At 45.3% G+C, this 19,052-nt stretch overlaps 1 protein-coding gene across 1 annotated transcript in view; it reads left to right on the forward strand.

Moving 5' to 3' along the window:
* Nucleotides 1-19,052, forward strand: part of MICU1 (mitochondrial calcium uptake 1) — a 94,161-nt gene that overhangs the window by 16,029 nt on the left and 59,080 nt on the right. Inside the window, 2 exon segments of the mRNA XM_054515627.1 lie at nt 5,363-5,543; nt 10,896-11,058. Coding sequence (XP_054371602.1) covers nt 5,363-5,543; nt 10,896-11,058 — 344 coding nt within the window.

Here is a 19,052-nt window from a genome sequence, read left to right on the forward strand (position 1 = left end):
TGCAGTCATTGGCTACTCTAAATGAGGCACTAATGTATGAGAAGTACTAAACCTCACAGTTTGTGGCAAGCTGAACGTTGGTAAAAAAATTCTGTTACTGATCCTGGTGTAAAACTTGTACCTTCTACTTCCTGATACCCATTTGGAGTGTTAGGAAATGGCTGCAGATCTGTTCTTCATGTCACCCTTGTTGGCTGAATCTGTGGGCCTCTGAAAGCCCTTAAATTGGCATTTTGGTGCTGAAGCTTGTTAATCAGTCTAACATGAGTGAAGGAAGGGAGCAAAGGTACCTTTGGGGGCACAGAGTGACCTCTGTAAGCAGTGTCTTACCAGTGCTCTTCCTGCCAGACTGAAAATACTTAGTTAATGATCCTTTTCTTATCCTTCTGTGAATGAATTAGTGGTAAGAGTAAGGATAAGACACCTGTGTTGCTCTGGAAATTGCTGCCTTGTTGGAGCCAGTCCAGAGGAGGCCAAGGAGCTGCTCCCAGGGCTGGAGCCCCTCTGCTCTGGAGGGACTGGGAGAGCTGGGGGTGCTCACCTGGAGAGGAGAGGGATTGGAGTGGGGAACTTGGAGCCCTTCAGTGCCTAACAGGGCTCTAGGAGAGCTGGAGAGGGACTGGGGACAAGGGGGAATGGCTTTCCACTGCCAGAGGACAGGATTAGTTTAGATATTGGGAAAGAATTGCTCTTTCTGAGGGTGAGGAGGCCCTGGCACAGGGTGCCCAGAGAAGCTGGGGCTGCCTGGATGTGCCCAAGGCCAGGCTGGACAGGGCTTGGAGCAACCTGGGATAGTGGGGTTGGCACTGGAGGGGCATTAAGGCTCCTTCCAAATCAAACTGTTTTGGGATTCCCTAACTCTGTTTAAGAACGCAATGATTTTTTGCAGCAGTGTCCCAGGGGCTTTAGAGTAATTTGCTTAGAATATGAGAATTGCTGGAAATATCTTGTGCCAGTTGAAACAGAGACTTCAAAAATCTCTCTTGTAGTAAAACAAAGGAAACCACATAAATCATAGTCAAGAGGGAAGAAACCTGTTTTATTGCTATAGATGTGTCAGGTACAACTTAACCTAATGTATGGGAGAAAAGATGAAAAATTAGAGGTATTATTCATGTGAGTTTATTTTTAGAGCCCTCATGTGCTTACATGTCAGGGGGAAGGAGTGAGCTGATCTTCAAGGTCTCTTCCAACACAAACCATTTTGTGATTTTATGCTTTTTGAATTCTTGGTGAGAGGTGACACACTCGAGACTCTCCTTGGGATTGCTGTGCTGAGGATTTTTTCCTAAGACTTCAAGACACATTGGTCTGGGAGTGGTGTCTTGAAAGAACTCTGTGTTCTCTCCAGTGGCTTTTGGCTGAACACTGAGGTTTTTACTCCATGGACATTGGGGAAGGAAAGGATCAGACCCTGGAGGCACAGCCCTGTACCCCACTGTGGTGAGCTCTGTTTGGAAAATGGAAGCAGCATCTCCTGCATTAAGAAATAGCAGATTTCTGCTCACTAGGATATTGGGGTAGTGTCAGGACACCACAGGATTAGGGTGGCATTAGGGTGACTGCCTTTGTGAAGTTCTTGCCACAAATTCATTGTGCCAGTTTATATTGGTGTTGAGTATATGAGAGATGAGGAGGGAAGCAAAGTAGTAAAGAGCCCTGTGAGTGTGGCAACACCCTGAAAAATTGGGTTGTGGCTCTTCATCCTCTCTGGTGAATTCCTTATTAAAGTTTCAGGTAGCTAATTTAGGTGCTGAATGTGGTTGAGCTGAGGATGAGCCAGAGCTCCTTGCTGAAAGTTCTCCTGATCCCTGGAGGTTGTCTGTTTTTATCAATGTCATGTCCTAACTTGCTTTTGCATTACAGCAGGAAAGCCCTGAAGTCTTAAGTGGCTTTTAAACGTCACTGGGATGTCCCCAGCTGTTTACATACTGGGAGAATGGCAGCTCTTAGTCAGCTGAGGAACACCTGTGTCAGGCAGGTTCCTCCCTCCGCCCTGGTTTGCTGACAGCAGCTTTGCTGGCTCCTGGGTGCCCATCTCTTCCTTTTCCTTCTGACACTGAGCAGCAGCTGATAGCTGAATACTTTGCTACTGCCTCCAGGATTAGAATAACTGAGCACTGTTATCTCTGGCACAAAGTTTTGTGATTTTTTTTTTTTTCATGCTGTTCTGCTTCTGTCATTCAAAGAAGAAAAATACTGTGAAGTGAGGGGTTGTGATTCATTGGAAGACCTGCAGGACCTGCAACTTGTATATCCCATGGTTGCATGTGTTTGGCTCTCTTAAGGAATGGGTCCCCAAAAGAGAATTTATCATTGCAGGCCTCTGGTAGCTCAGTGGTTTTGGGGAGGATGAGGATTCTGATCTTACACTTGATTGTTGGCTTTCTCCAAGGATTCAAAGGAGATATTGCTGAGTGGGTGGTGAGCAGTCTTTGATTCAAATTCAGTTCACTGGAGGGGAAGAAAGTCTGAAGAGATCAGAATGGTTGAAGCATGGCAGTAGGGTTCAGGAGCCAGGGCAGGCACACTCTGTGGGAAGGGCTGGTGGCTGGGCTTGGCACACAGTGAAGTGAGGCTTTGTATTTTCATTTCCCTTTTTGTGCAGAAACTGCAGCACCAGGAATTTCATTGGAAAGTCAGCCTCATCAAACAGGGGAGGAGAAGAGAGAGTCTTCACTTGCTGAGGGAAGTCTAGCAGGGTGGATATTTCTGGAGCTATGGGCTTTTTTTTTTTCCTCCAGCCATACTCTGACATCTGCACTGAAAGACTTTTTTTATGTGGGCTGAGTATGGAAGTTGCAGTTGTTGGAAGCCAAGGATTTCAGCAGAGGGTGGTAAAATACACAGAGAAGGTGCACACAGAGAGCTGCTCCTTCAGTGGCTAGTTCAAGAATAGCTGTTAAACCTTGCTTGAGAAGCAGCCTACAGACTCTGCCTTTCTCCCCAGCTCGTTTTCCTGGATGCTGGGATGGTGATCTGAGTGTGGAGCAGAGTTAATTACCTGGATAAACCAGAGGGAGGAAAAAGCTGCCTGTATTCAAACAGCCTCAGTCTGTATCACTGGAGCAACTGACTTGACAGCCTGATGGATTGAAGGAATGCGTGGGATGTGCTGAAAAAGTTTGATTTTTCAATTTCATCTATCCCTTCCCTGGGCTGCTAGCTGTCAGTCAAGCACTACAGGAGCAAATCTTTCCTGATACAGTTATTCTCCAGCATTTTTCCTATGGAACACCTTAGTTGTGGAGATAGGCAATTGATTTCCTATTGCTTCTCTGCCCCTTCTCCCAAGAGGTTCCCTCAGAGCTACTTAGGATGGGTGTCCTGCCTGCACAAGGGCTTTCCATGTCAGTGCTGCTGCTGTAGCCTCAGCTGGCAGCTGCATTTTTCAGCCAAACCCACAGCTCCTCAAGGGTGTGCCAGTGCTGATTAAACTTTCAGGAAAGGCTTCAGGACAGGTGCCAGCATGGACTTCATGCTCTCCAAGAGAGATCAGCCTCAGGACTGTTCTGGGGAAAGAGTTTCCCTAGTTTAAGATCTTTGTGGAGGACCCAGGTTTGGATCCTGTCTCTGGAAGTTTGGTTCAGTGGAGGCCATAAAGATGGTGCTTTGCTGTAAGACTCAGAAATATATATTGGCAAATTGAGACTCAGGACCTTTTCAGATCAAGAAGTGTGTAAAGGTCCATTTGAATGTAAAAAGGCAGGATTAGTACTGCTCTTCACTGAACACTTGGGTATTTTATTACATCAGATCCCTGTAATGGGGCTGTGTTGTGTCCCACTGTGGACTAGAAACCTCTGAATCCCTGTCTGAGCTGATCCCTTCCAGCCCAATCCATTCCATAAATGATGAAGTGTCTTCTTCCCACCAGTAATGTGGAGTTTGCAGTTCTTTAGCCCATTCCCATCTGTCTTGTTCTGTGCTGTCAGTGAATTATTGGATGCTGATAAGGAGAGAGTTGTCTTTTCTTTTGGTAGCATTTAAATTAATTGATGGATCACTTACCCTCATTGCTCCTTTTTGGAAGCTGATGTGCTGAGATTGCTGCAAGCTGTGGAAGGTGTCCCTGCCCATGGCAGGGGGTTGGAAGGAGAGGATCTTTAAGGCCCCTTCCAACCCAAACCATTCCATGATTCTGTGATTCCTGGGGAGACAGACACAGGCTCTTCTGTTGGTATTACACAGCACATCTGTGTTTTCCAGGAAACTGGCAGGATGAAGTATGTGTAGCCTTTTGTTTAGAGCTTGGGAGACTTCAAAAATCTTGGTTTGTTTTTGTTTTTCTCCCAAGGCAGCCCTTTTAAAACAAACTCACACAGCTGTAAATGACCACATTCATAGCTCCAGGCAGTACCAAAGTGGGCAAGGAGCAGCACCTGTGTGTAAGCTGCATACCCTGTGATTAGTCCAAAATAAATCACCAGGAATGCAATGTAAAGACAGATTTGTTTAAATTATGGGCAGGCTGGGATGTTTCCCTGAGCTGTTTGAGTCCTTTAGAAAGAGAAATAATGTTGTCAAACCGTTGGCTTTGTTGCTTGTGACACTCCTCAGAGATTATCATTTCACTGCTGTTAATGTGGTCTGAGCTCTGTCTGATTCTAAACTGCTTTACAAGTAAAGCCAGAGCATTGTTTGGCTTAGGGATTTATCCTGCTTTTTATTTAATCATCCCATTGCCAGTTGCAGTTCTGTGAGTTGCTCCTGATTCTGAGTGATTTCAAGTGTTGAGTCTTGGTCTATGAACAGAGTTGACTGAAGATCTTTGTATTTGAACAGCAAGGGAAAAGGGGTCCTGGGCTCTGCCAGAGTTTTATTTGCACCTTGAGGACAAACAGCTCCAGTTTTGTTGTCACAAATCCTGCAGCACTGGTGTTTAGAAGAGTCATTGGTGGAAGAAGGGGATAAAACAGCTTGTCAGCTGCTGGAGATAGAAAATAAATCAGCTGAGCTGAAACAAAAAGGTTGTTCATCCTGAATCCTGCAGTGCTGATGGTAGAACTGTCACTTAATGCATCTTTTTGGGGAAGCAGAGGTGGAATTTAGTGCTGGAGGAGGTATGATATGCTTTTCTCCCAGTGTTTCTTGCATGTCTGGGTTTTGGGAGAGGGTGTCATAATTCACTGAGTGATTTGGACTGGGAAAACTTTCTGTGGCCATTAGTCTGGGTTTTGATGTGGCATGGAAATTTGATTACAGCAGGGGGAAGCACACTGAATTCCAAGGGGATTGGTCACTTCTCTGCTTTTGGTTTGCAGCCCTCCCCGCTGAACTGGAACCAGTGGAGCCTGGCAGGACCATTTTGTGGCACCCCTCAGTCGCTTCCTAAACGAGCGTTTTCTTTTCCCTGGTACAGGGCATATGCAGAAGACTCTGTCAGACACGGCCCGAGGGCAGAGCCAGGGGAGAAGATGAAGCAGGAGGAGGAGGAGGAGAGCAGCAGCAGCAGTGAGGGCAGGAGGGCAGTGGCCTCAGGCGATGAGGAGGCGCCGGCGGAAGGGAAGAAGAAGAAGCGCTCCGGGTTCAGGGACCGCAAGGTACCAAACTCGGGCGTCCTGCAAGAGGGAAAACTTGCTCTGTACCTGTATTTTCTGAGGCACCTCACTCTTTTAGGAGCCTGATTTCTCAGCATGTGGCCATGAGTTTCTGCAGGTTGAAATTTGCCTTTGGAAAGCACAGTACACTGATCTCTGAAATGGAGACCTCTTTTCCCACCTCCACTTACATGTCCAAGAGAATCAAAGTTCCTGCACTGATGGCTGTTGGGATGGTGCAAACAAAGCAAGGAATTGTTGCCAAAGCTTTTAAACCATCTGGGATATTCAGCATGAGTGTCTCTGAGCCCATCCTTATGCCTGTGGGTATACCCAGTGCATGGAGGAAGAAGTAGAGGTGAATGTGGAAGGGAGGGTTGTAGGAAAGGTATACTTTAATTCTTCATTTAATTTTTCTGTGCAAATGTACTTGTTGAAATACAGGCTCAGTCCCCCTTCTTGATTAGTCCTGGCTCTCTCTTGATGCTTCTGGCTATTTCATTTTCAGATCAGACACATTTTCAAGAGAGGGAAAACTTGAGTAATAAACTCTATTGTTGGTTTGTGACCTGCCTTCGCTCTTGGGGAGTTCCAGGAGCTTTGGGCACCTCAGAACTGGCAACTGGTTTGGCACTATGTGAAACCACTGTTATTAAAGGATGTGTAATTTGATCTGGCAGAGTCCTCTGACTGGGAGCTGGCAGACAGCAGTATTTTATTTTTTAAGCCCATCTGGATGTCAGTTTTATAGGGCTGTGTTGGATGATGTAATATCTTTGCAGCACCAAAGAGGAGAAAGGAATTGTGAAGAGCATCTACTTCCATTTTGTTATGACTTGCTTCTGATACTTATTTTTAAGCCTGTATTCTGGAGGTTGCATCTCATTAGCTGTTAAATTGTGGGTAGTCATATATAGTGGCTTAACAGCTTCTCATGAAAAAATAAGAGCTGTTTCCTTTAGAGCTGCTGAATCATTTTGGTTCCTGGTCAGAAAAGATTACACAACTAGAGATTTCAAGTGCTTTGTGGTATTTGGGGCTCCAGACTCTCTCCTGTTGTGACCTGTTGGTGGCAGCTCAGTGAAGTTCTGTAGTGAGATACTGTGCTGAGATACTCAGAATTGTCCAGGAATGTGGGTTCTTGCTAATTTTCATGGCAGCTGGGTGTCAGGTGCTCTGACAACTTCAGCTCTTGCCAGTATCACTCAAGAAAAGCAGGTTATTGGTTTTTTCCAGTGTTAGCAGATGGAGGCAGGTTGTAAAGAGCAAACCACAGTCCACCTCCACCCACACTCTTACTTTTGAATACAGTGAGTGCAAAGATTGATTTTTGTCTGATGTGGCTGCTGCTGGGGCAGCCACAGGAAGTTTTTTAAATGGAAGGACTATTGCTCCAGTTGTTTGAGATGTGCCTGTGTTGACCAGCTCTTTCCTTCCCAAACTAGGCAGGGAGGAATATGCCCATGATTTCCAAATAAGACACAAGCCAGGTGTGCCCAAAAGATGGGAACAGTGTGTGGCCTGGATCCCTTCTCATCCCAGAGTGCCTTCTCCAGGAGCAGCAATTTCCCTGGGGGACAGCCCTCATCATCTTTGTGCCAACACAAGCCTTTTCTCTGCAGCCTCCAGACAGAACGTTCCTTGTGTGGCCTGAATGCCAATGTTGCAACAGCTCCTTTAAACGCAGGATGTGCCAGGTATTGTCCCGGGTGCCTGCTCCCTGTTTGGTCAGCAGTTGCTGCAGTGAGTCACCCCGGAGCTGTTTGAATGTGGCCAGCTCAGATGACAGGGGAAGGTGTGCCCTGCTCCCGACTCAAAATCAGGGCTGCTCCCAGGATGTGCTGCTCCCCTAACTCTGTAGCACCTCGGGAATTCTTGACTCTTCTGTCTGTTTAAGAAAACCCCAACAAACCACCACCCACAGTACAAACTCTTCCCAGCTCTTCCCATAATTAATTGGAAATAGCGTGGGATTTTCCTTGTGAAAAAAATTAAGCCTAATTGGAAGTGTTTAACACTTGTTTGTTATCCTAATGTTGCTTTTAATGAAGGTGATGATTAGTGGTGAAGCAGTAAATTAAGTTTGACATTGCTGTTTTAAATAGTGATCCAGTGAGAGGGGGAAGCTGAAACATAAAGCACTCTCAGGTGTTGGGATTGTGTGGATGCTTCCCAGGCATATGTTGGATATGTAGGGCAGAAAAGGAAAAAAAAAAATTTACTTGAGTGCCTCAATATAGTTGGAAGGCTAATGAGCTGTAATGCAGAATGGGGGCAGGCTGATGTGTTAATTAACTTGCTAAAAGTATTTGCATGCAGCAGTAGGGCTGACTTATCAAGATGTACTGGCAGTGTTTGGGTCCTGCAGGTATCTTGCCTTGGGATGTTCCTGTGCTGAGCCTTCATTTGGGTGTGTGTCACAGGAGGAAGCACGAAGAAAATGAGTCTTAATTAATTTCCCCTGTAAAGATGTGTGCTGCTGCATAGTCAGGCAGGCCCTGGTGATGCTCTGTGCCTTGAGATGTTAATTTAGAGCTTTATTTTCATGTCAGCATAATATTTAGGTGTTTTTTTTCCTTTTAACCTGAGGCTTAGCATAAACATTGACAGTCTCAACAGCACCTTCACTCTTGTAGAGCAGCAGGGATTACTTACTTGTCTTTCTCCTCCAGTACATGCTCTACTAATAAATGCAAAAAAGGGATTTTTCCTTTTGGGTTATATCATCTTTCTGGAGGTGCCCGATTACCTGAGGCTGCATTTCTGGAGGCAGGATGAGAATTTTGACTGGTCTTCCTTGCATCAGGGACTGGTTTGTACTAGGGAAAAGTGAGAGGTCAGGAAAGGAGACACTTGCCTGGAATTTCAGTCCAGGTGGCTTTGAAGCAGTGCAAAAACCCCTCAAAAATGGTTGTCTGCACCCAAAGACATGGGCTCCTAACTCCACATTTGTTTTGGGTGATCAGGCCACCCTTGTTAGCACTCACTTGATGTTCAGCACCCAGGCACAAATAAATGAGGTTTTCCCCATTTGCAGCATCTTGGCTGCTCCCTTCTTGACCTGGCTTGGTGTTGCACCCAGCCTTGCAGCCAGAGGCATGGGCTGCAACATTTGTCAGTTTTTGCCAGCTGATTAGCTCATTACCTAGAATGATGTAATTGTGAGTTCATCTGCAGGCAAAGGGGAAGAAGTGTGGCTGCATTTGTTCCCTTCTTGTAGGGAAGCTTGTGGAAGAAGTGAGATTTCAGCTGTGATGAAAGCAGCCTGTGAGATGCTAAAAAGCAGTTTAGATTCTGCTCTTTTGGTCCAGATTGTGCATTTCTGTGCTCTAAGATGGGAGATGTGGTTTTGAGCCCGTGTTGTTAGTAAGCTGTTATTGCTGTGGAAGTAATACTCTAAATATTCTAAACATCAGGAGAAAAGCACCTGAAAGCAGCGAGCCTGAGAGCAGGGGATTAAAATAGATGTAGAGGGAAGAGCCATTGTGGATATGGGGTCAAGTGGGCTAAAATGAAACATGGTTTTAGTGGCAGAATGTCAGGACTCCTGTCTCTGGTGCAGCAGTGGGGTTGTGCCCAGCTGGGCTGAGGAAAAGCAATTGATAGTGCCTTGCAAGAAACTTTTTTCCACAGGCTTGGAAAATTTGGTTAATGAGTTGTTTTTTAGCTAGAAAGCAGGCAGTGTTGAAGGGTTACCATGGATGGAGGGAGGAGGAGCTGGTCGTGGTCTATGGTGTCTGCTCTTGGCTCCAGTCTGGGCTTTCATATTGCCCTTGTTTTATTTGTCTTCCTTGAAGGTAAAAATACTGAGCTGTTTCTGGCTGATTAAGCTGGGTGGGGTGTTATTCATGAGATCAGGTCAGGCAGGAGTGAGATATGGCCTGCACCCACAAGTGGAAAGATCCCTTTGGCATAAGGAGCTGCCTCCTGCCAGGTGGGAGCAGTAGACAAAGCCAGAGAGAGGGGGGAAAAGTGGGTGTCATCTTTTACTTGGAGCTTGGCAATAAAGCAATTTTCCTCATTCCAGTGCCCTTAGCTGTGCAGAACCTTGTGGACTGAAGCAATAAAAGTGGGATTAGGTTTGTTGATTAGAAGTGCAAAGGCCCTAGGGAAAAAAAACCCCTTTCTCCTGCAGGCGGGAGGGAACTGCCTGTAGTGGTTGGTGCAAGGACATGTGAATTCTGGAAGAGCTGTGGTGATGCACAGAGGAGTGGGGAGAATGCTTTAGGTATTGTCATTCCAGGGAATGTCATCTGGGGCAAATAAAGAGGATTTGCTTTCCCAAGCCTGGCTTGGAGGATTTGGAACATTTGGCCTTTTTTATTTATCCTAGAAGTAAGAAAAACTAGAGAGGGTGTTTTCTGTCTGATAAACATCAGGCTGAGGAAGTTGTTCAGGAATTTAAGGACAAGGCTGAAGCAGGACCAAAGCCAGGAATGATCTACAGCTGCCTTGGCAGTACCCTTGATCTTGCCTGTTCTCTTGCAGCACATCTTTGGTGGGGATTTTTTCCTCCTGTGGCTCCTGGCCAGCTGCAGGTTTCAAGTACATTATGGACTGTTAAACACAGCATATAATGCAGGAATGAAAAGCTGAAGTAAGGAGGAAAGTTTTCTATGCTAATACATGATGAAGTGTAGGTGTCTGTGCCTTTTTCCACCCTTGTGGCCTTGTGTTGGGATTTTGTTTAGAAAAGCTGTCGGTTTTCTTTGATTAATTCCAGCTGTTTGAGGGGAAACTGCTTCTAGGTACCAAAAAAAAAAAATCACTGCTGGCAGAGTTAGGAAGAAGCAGATTGGTGGGGAGGACTGAGTTGAGTTTCTGGGGAATTCTGCCAATGTGATAGAAAAGAGGAAAAAATGAGCTTGGGTGACTGAGCAACCAGCTGCGGCTCCAAGTGATTTTTTCCAAGACTCTGCTTGAAAGTAAAGGTTTCTCCCAGCCTTCCAAGACTTTTTTTCTTTTACTTCATATATTAATCACAAATCAAACCTTTCAGCACTGTGGTTAAAATGTTGGGCTGCTTTAGATTCACAAATGGGATGCCAGTGTGTTTTCTTATGCTCATGGTTTTAAAGCACCTTCAGGGATTTTGAGAATTTGTTTTTCTTCTGCTACTACCAAGAGTCTAAATTTATTAATAATAAAGATTTTTAGTGTTTGTTCTTCATCCTGGGACATCAGCAGCTGATATTTTCCTGGGTGTTCAAAGGGTTTTTGAAAGGAATAATGCCAAAAGAGTCCAGAGTTGTGTTGCTGCATGCAACTTGTCCTGTGGCAAATCTCTTTGAGGACTGAGAATCAGCTTGGGGCAGGGACAGTGCACATCTAATGCTGCCTGAATTTCATTTCCAGGTGATGGAATATGAGAACAGGATCAGAGCCTACTCCACACCAGACAAAATCTTCAGGTACTTTGCCACTCTGAAGGTCATCAACGAGCACGGCGAGTCCGAGGTGTTCATGACCCCGCAGGACTTCGTGAGATCCATCACCCCCAACGAGAAGCAGCCAGAGAGTGAGTGCTGGAGGGCAGCTGATATGGAGAGCTGATCCTCCCCAGGCTCTGCTCACCTGCTCTGTCAACTTCCCAGCTCTCATTGCCAGGGCTAGGAAACATCTCCTGAAGGTCTCCTGCTCCAAGCCCAAAATTAGCCTGAGTCCTTTCATGTTTCCCAAAATGCTGTTGCAGTGCAGCAGAGCTGGCTGATGTGAGCCCTGAAGAGCAGATGGGATGCCTTTCTCCTATATTTAATAGGGAAATATTTCAGTTTGAACTGAAACACTTCCCAAACCTACAAAAGGAGGTTGCTTTGGCAAGGAAAACATCAGCAATCAAGGTTGGAGTCGATGATCTTAGGGGTCTTTTCCAACCTAAATGGTTCCAAAGGGCTTGAGGCAGCCCCATGTGATGCTGCTGGTCAGGGTAGGGCTCATCTCTGCCATCTTCAAATTCCCTGTGGATTGCAGATAATAACATCACTTGTGATACCTGGGGGGATTTGCCAGTCAAAAAGTGGGAGAGAAACACCTTGCTCTTGTCTGGAAAGCTGTGTCCTGAATATTTAGTGTTGGTGGGGTAGCAGGAGGATTTTGTCTGCATTTCAGAGATTTTTGTCTCCATTTAGGGATTCATGTTTGGGGTCTCCATTTAGAGATTGACGTTGGGGGTCTCCATTTTGGAGATTCACGTTCGGGGTCTCCGTTTTAGGGATTCACGTTTGGGGTCTCCGTTTTGGGGATTCACGTTTGGGGTCTCCGTTTTGGGGATTCACGTTTGGGGTCTCCGTTTTGGGGATTCACGTTTGGGGTCTCCGTTTTGGGGATTCACGTTTGGGGTCTCCGTTTTGGGGATTCACGTTTGGGGTCTCCGTTTTAGGGATTCACGTTTGGGGTCTCCGTTTTGGGGATTCACGTTTGGGGTCTCCGTTTTGGGGATTCACGTTTGGGGTCTCCGTTTTGGGGATTCACGTTTGGGGTCTCCGTTTTGGGGATTCACGTTTGGGGTCTCCATTTTGGGGATTCACGTTTGGGGTCTCCATTTTGGAGATTCACGTTTGGGGTCTCCATTTAGGGATTCATTGTGTCTCCATTTTAGAGATTGATGTTTGGGGTGAGATGGGGTGAGATGTGGGAGATTGTGTTTTTTGGTCTCCCACATTGTATCTCAAAGAATGAAACAGGTTTCTGTCAAATTAAAACTTCCCTTGTCTCTGCAGACATTTATGAAGAACTTCAGTCCCCAAATGTTAAATATTTGAGTGTGGGGTTTATGTCCAAATTGTGAAACTGTTTTGATATCTTAGATGACAGCTGCTAATTAAATACTGTGTACCCTTGTTCTTAGAAAATAACAATATGAAGTGTGTGCAGGAGGGAAGAAAAAATAACCGTGGCATTAGTGTTTAAAGCATGTAGGTGAATTGATATTTAGGTTTCCATCCTACATTTCCATTTCCCCTGGAAATGGCTGTAGTTTCCATGTGAATTCATGGCTGTAGGTTACCATCTTGTTTGTCTCAAAACCCCTTGAATTGGTACTTGGAAAAGCAGTAGCACCTATCTGGGAGCTTAAAAACTGAAAACATCCTGTGTTTCATTTCAGCACATCTGATTCTTCTTTTAGTTTTTCCACGTGCTTGGTGCATTTTAGGGTGTGTACAGCAAATAGGTGGAAGAATGCTGAGCAAACACCTCCCTCAGAGACAAGCAGAGGTGACTAATAGGAAATAATTAATTCATCAGTCTTAGCCACTCACTTCCCATTGTATTCCCTTTGTTATCCTGGCTGTTGATGTTGTCCCCATGGTGCCTGCAAATGCTGCCAGTCAGTGACACACAGCAGCTTGGAAGGGAAGAAAGTGGTTTTAGGTGTTTTTAGCAAGTGGAATGGGATGGAAGCTGAGCTTGGGCTGCCCCTCAGCAGTCAGGACAGGAAAGTAGGCATCTTGGATTTTGTTGGGTTGAAAAATCTGTCTTCAGAACACTTAGGGAAATTTTGTGGATTTGCTCCTAGATGGAGCTGCTCTATTTGGTTGTTCCTTACCAGCTCTGTACATCATCACAATCATAGTAAATGGGTTTTTTTAACACATAATGAACAGTAGAAGAGTAAAACACTTATTGCTACAATAAAGTCAAACCAGCCATAACCTTGTTCTGAAGTGTTTTTAAAGCTGGTAGTAAAAAATAAAAGGAAGATAGGTCTGGTTTTCAGACCAGAAATTGAAAACAAAGAGTGCTACCTGCTGGCCAGATGAGTTCTGTACTTCACACCCTGCTGGTGCTTTTGACTCACAGGATAATTTAGGTTACAGGTTAGTTGGGAAATGCTGGGGCTGCTTTCATCCTGAGTCACAACTTGGGTGTGCCCTGCACTGGGGCTGGAGCATCCTGCCTTCATCCCAAGGCTTTCCTTGGGCTTCTGGTGCAGCCTGGTGTGTTCCTGGGAAACCTCCTGGAGGTAATCCCTCAGTGTGCTCAAGCTGCAGCTCATCATTTCAGGGAGTAACTTCTGGTAAAAGCCTCTGCTGTTTTATGGAGAGAAAACACTGAGGAGTAGAGGTGATCTGGAGTAACGAGGTGGCTGAGTCCCTGTTGTGTTTATTTTTAAACTGCTCATCCTCTGTGAAGGTATTTTGTGCCTGGTTCATTTTTATGGATTACATAGGGGAAAGTTTGATTTATTGTCAATAAAGTGTCAGCCTAATTCTGGCCTGTGTTTTGCTAGCTTGGGGAAAATGAATGCCAATTCCTCAGCTCCTGTAGATTGCTTTCTCTGCTTCACTCAAATTTCCTGCCACAGCATTCCCAAGCAGGCAAGCTGTGCTTAAGTAATGACATGAGCTTGCTGAGCTTGGAATGGTTTGTCAGAAGAAGCCAAAGAATGGCATTAAACTTGAAAGCTGCTTTAAAAAAAAAAAAAATCCTTTCTGTGCTATCTGGAAAGTTCAAGTGCCAGGAGAAGCGTGGGTGGTGATTTCTGCTCCCTGCAGTCCTGTATTATTTTTATTTCTCTTATGTCCTCTCATACCTGAGAGGTTAAGTTTGCTCCAAGAGTGGAGGAGAAGGGGTGGCTGTTTCCTGCCTGGTGCTTCCTTGGAACCCCAGTCCCAAACCAGATGAACATAGGCTGAAATTCTCTGTCTCTGGTGGGAAGTGCAAGGATTCCCTCCATTTCCCCAGGTTTATCTGGGCTCATTCTGCACTGATCATTTTCCTGAGAAAAGTGAGTATTTTGGAGCATCCTGGACTAAGAAGGAGCTGTGTCATGCTCAGTTTTCCTATGGCTTTTGCAATAAGGACTGAAAGAAGTAAAAAATACTACTTGTGTCTCATCCCAGCATGTTGTAATGAAAGCAGGTTCTTCCCAAACCATTTCTGTATTAACCTGCTGGTTATCCCAGACTCCTGCCAGAGGAAAAATGTATTTCAAGCTTTACCACATAATGAGCAGCAAGTCAAATATCTGAACTCTTGGAAGGTGTTTTGGTTGGGTTGTTTGTTTTCTTTGAGTGCCAGAGACCCCAGAGATGCTGCTGAAGGCCAGGGAGAAGAAGCAGCAGCTGTGTCTCTGTGCAGGGGATGGTGGCAGAGGAGAGGAGAGGAGCCCTGAAGGACAGAGGTAGAGTGTGCAGCTTGCTTCTCCTGGTAGAAAATGTTTGTTTTCCATGTCTGAGCTGCATGGGGAGCTGAGCACAAGCTGGCCTCTGGGCTGGTACAATGCTTGAGTGATTATTTGTCATTTTGATTAAAGTTTATGAAATATGGATCTGGGTTCCTGTACAACCATCAGCCAGGAGCTGAGACAAGCACTCAGGTAATGAGGAGGGGAGAACTCCTGGGCTGGTACAGATCCCTAAAGTTGTACAAAGTGGTCAGCTGGGATATTTAAGACCTAGAAGGAAACCAGAGATTCTGGGATTCCAGTCCTTCTGGGATTTCACTCTATTCTTCCCTGGCACATCTGCTGAAGAGCTCTTCAGAGCAAGGATGTGAGTGAGAGGTAAATCCATTTGTCTCCTGACCAAGGTGGGACTCTTCTTCTTTTGTGGAAATACACAATGCCCAGGCAAGAATCATCTTGGAGCCTGTCAGGCCTGATATGAGAGCCCAGGAAAAGGGCCAAGGAGGAGCAAGAGAGGCATTTACCTGTATGCTCCTGTGCTGAAAGCCACATAATGAGGGCTTCCATACAGTGCCAGGTTGGTGTGGCTGAGCAGGTGTGTTAGGAGTGCATGTCTCACAGGGAAATGGCCTTGTTGGAGCAGGAGGAGAGAGATGAGAACCAAGTGCCTTGATCCTTCCTTCCTGGAGCAAAACAGTCCTGGAATTGAACCTGAGCACGAGACTGTTGTCCCCTGAGGCAGCTCATTGTTTGCTTGCAGATTCCATTTTAAATTCAGAGGGGAAATACTCTGAATACAACAATCAGAAGCTGGATTACAGCTCTGGAGGGGAAAGCTTGCTCCAGCATTTTCTCCTGCCATAATGTGGCATATCACAAGCACAGTTAGCAGCTTTTCAGTCTTCATAATTAGCCCTTTTATTCATCTGCTGGCAATAAAGGAGTTCATGTTATATATTAAGCAGTGGGGGAAAAAAAGGCAGATCGTGAGTGAATGTTACCCAAATAATGTGAAAAATCTGACAAGGATATCAAGACTTGGAAGGAATTGAAAAGGTTTTTCCATCAGTGAGAAGCTGCTGGTGTCCCAGAGGAAATCATGGTGGTTTCTAATTGATCTCAACTGTGTTCTTGGCATAATAGAATTGTCCTTCTCCTGGAAGCTCCTTTTTAAAATGTTTTTTAGAACTGCAGTCTATAACCTACTGCCTATGGATTTATTTTTACAAGATAACATGAAGAGCTTGGTAATTGACTGCATATTTATCAAGTGTGGTAATTAGCTGGCTTTGAGAAAATCCATGGAAAGTATGTTTTTGTTAATCAATAGGAATATAATAAGTATTTGATTTTAGATTTGGCTATTGCTGAACAAGAGCAGGAACAAGTTATTCTGTGTTTTTTCCTTAACATAATTCATTCCTTCTCCATGAAAATTCATTCCTTTTCTCCAAAATGAGAAAAGTAAATGCAGGGAGTATGGTTCAGCTGTTGAACACCCTCTTTTCCCCATTGTGGCAAGCAGTGAGTGTGAAGTAATTTTTGCTTTATATTGAATAATTTTTATTTTTAGAGTGCTGTGAAAGTATCATCACATGAATAAAAGTGGCAGCCTATATCCCTGGTATTGGTGAGTAAATGGTGTCAGTCTACTCTGAAATAACATTTTTAGTGGTGCTATGTGCTTAGATACTCCATGGCAGTGCTGCTGTTTATTTGGGACTCCTGGTAGGTGGCATCAGAATTTGTAGGAGTAATAAACAGGGGTAGTTAAACATTCCAGGGAAGCTGACTGGGAAATCATTGCAGGAAATGCTGCTGGCAGTGAGGGGCTGGTGCAGAGCCCTTGGCTGCAGGAACAAAAGGGATGTGTAGGGAAAGGTGAGGGGTTGTGCAGGGTCTCAGGTAAATAGGAGAGTATTTTGGGGCAGATCATGGTGGAAACCTTGGGTTTGTTCAAGAGAAGCTCTGGGTGATCACTGCAATCCAGACTGGCCATGGGGTGTGTCCCAGGAAAGCTTGAGGCAGCCTGGTATCTTCCTGAAATGACTCCTGGCTTTCATTGCTGCCTCTCTTGAGGAAATCCTTTCAACCACTTCTGGGAGAATGCTTTTTCAGCTCCTGCCCCTCAGTGAAAGGTGGAAAAGCTCTTTTTTCCTGGTTCAACATGCCTGTTAGCCTGTGTTCCTGCAGCTCAGCAACAATAGCCCAGCCAGGGGCTGTTTGTCTTGGGAGTGTGGCACTTAGAGACAATCCAGTGGTGGCTTTAACAGCACTCTGCCTTTTGGAAAGCAGAGCTGCAATGACTGCCATTCTTCCCTTCCCTTGTTCTCTGGGATTGTCCTCATCCATGCAGTGTTCCCACACAAATGCTGAATTCCTATTGCAGCTTCTTGGGGTTTTTATCTAATTTAAAGAAGGACCCCAGGCATCAGGCAACAGATCCTCTTTGTTGTTTTTTTTTTTTTGTCAGGTTTAAAGGCTTGTGGAAAAACAGGCAGCTAAGTGCTTAAAAAAGAAAATAAAACTGTCCTGGGAAAAGGAAAATGTATAGAGTAAAAGTGTGTGCATTGAACATAAATGCCTCTTTTCAGCTTTTGAATTGCCTTCTTCTCTCAGGATCAATGCAAGAGGAATTTCACAGAGGAATTGAAGTGTGCAGCTTAATTAATGCAGCAGAGGAGAGGGGACATTGTTGTGCATGGCTGGGAGGGTGACTGTATAAAATATTGGTGGAAGCCAATGTTCTTGTGTGTGCAGTACAATTGTGGAATCATCTGGGATGGAAAAGATTTTGAGATTGAGGTCCACCATTGGTCCAGCACTGCCAAGGCCACCACTAAACCATGTCCCCAAGTGCCACATCTACATGGCTTTTAAATCCCTCCAGGGATGGTGACATCACCCCTGCCCTGGGCAGCCTATGCCAGTGCTTGACCACTCTTTTGGTGAAGGATTTTTTTCCTGATATCCTACCTAAACCTCCCCTGGCCCAGCTTGAGGCCCTTTGCCCTTGTCCTGTCCCTGTTCCCTGGCAGCACAGCCCGGCCCCCCCTGGCTGTCCCCTCCTGGCAGGGAGTTGTGCAGAGCCACAAGGGCCCCCTGAGCCTCCTTTGCTCCAGGCTCAGCCCCTTCCCAGCTCCCTCAGCCCCTCCTGGGGCTCCAGCCCCTTCCCTGGACACGCTCCAGCCCCTCCAGGTCCTTCCTGGATTGGGGAACTGGACCCAGCCCTGGAGGTCCCTGAGCAGGGCCAGCCCAGGGGACAGTGACAGCCCTGGGCCTGTGCCCACACCCCTGCTGGGACAGCCCAGGAGCCATCATTTCCACATTTATTTATTCAATGAATATTTATTATAGTTATTTAGAAACATATGGTATTGATACATATAAAATGACAGTTACCAGCTTATCTTTTCTTGCTGTTCTCTACACAATCATCCATTCATTTTGGTTCTCTGTTGAAACCTCTGTGCTTTCCCAGTGTCCAGTTGTAGGAGGTGCCATTAGGACATTCTTTCACTTGCTATTTTTAACCCCTGTCCTTTTTTTGGCTTTCCATGAGTACATGTATAATGTCAGGCTGTCAGGGATCTGTCTTTCAGCAGCATTTCCTGGCATGGGAAAAGGAGGTGTCCCTGAGAAATGACTTTATTATGTCACATGGACATAAGCTCAGCTTAAGTCACCATGCAGATGGATGGTCAGGGTGAGCTCTGACCACATAAAGTGTCTGTAATAAAATAATCACATTTATCAGACAAATCCTACCTCTAAATGCACTAATACTGCATTTATACCCACAGCTTGGAGAAGGACACAATTCACAAGATTAAAGTCTGAAAAAGTGTATGAATATGCAATTTGCATTGTTATCAGGCCCACGAAATATTGAGGAGGTGCTTTCTGGCTGGAGTTGTCACAAGTGCAGAAAGCCCTGTGACAATTGCCTTGACCTTTGAAATTGGTGGCAGAGGAGTTGGAGCTGCTTTGGGTCACACAGGCAAGGGGGTCACCCTGGAGCAATGAATAATTCCATTTTCTGCACAATGCCATGAAACTTTCCAGCAGGCAGGAAGGGTTTCATTATCCTCTTTCAAAAGCAGGTGACACAGCAGGCACAGAGAAGGCTTTCTTTTGGATTTTCCATTTTATTTTCGAATTAAAATTGAAATGAGAATGTGCTAATTACCATAAACAGTGGCAGAAGATGCACGGGACGTCGCTCTGCAAAAGGTTTTATTTCTCAGAGCACCAAAAATCAGCCTCTGCTCTCCTGAGTTTTACTGGAAATGCTCAACTTGAGTTCTGCTTAATCTCTTCTCAGGATGCATCTCCCTCACTTTGGATTGCAAAGCTCAGATAATTAATCTTCCTGAATTTTTTTT

The sequence above is a fragment of the Molothrus ater genome, chromosome 8, assembly GCF_012460135.2.
Source record: "Molothrus ater isolate BHLD 08-10-18 breed brown headed cowbird chromosome 8, BPBGC_Mater_1.1, whole genome shotgun sequence".
Lineage (NCBI taxonomy): Eukaryota > Metazoa > Chordata > Aves > Passeriformes > Icteridae > Molothrus > Molothrus ater.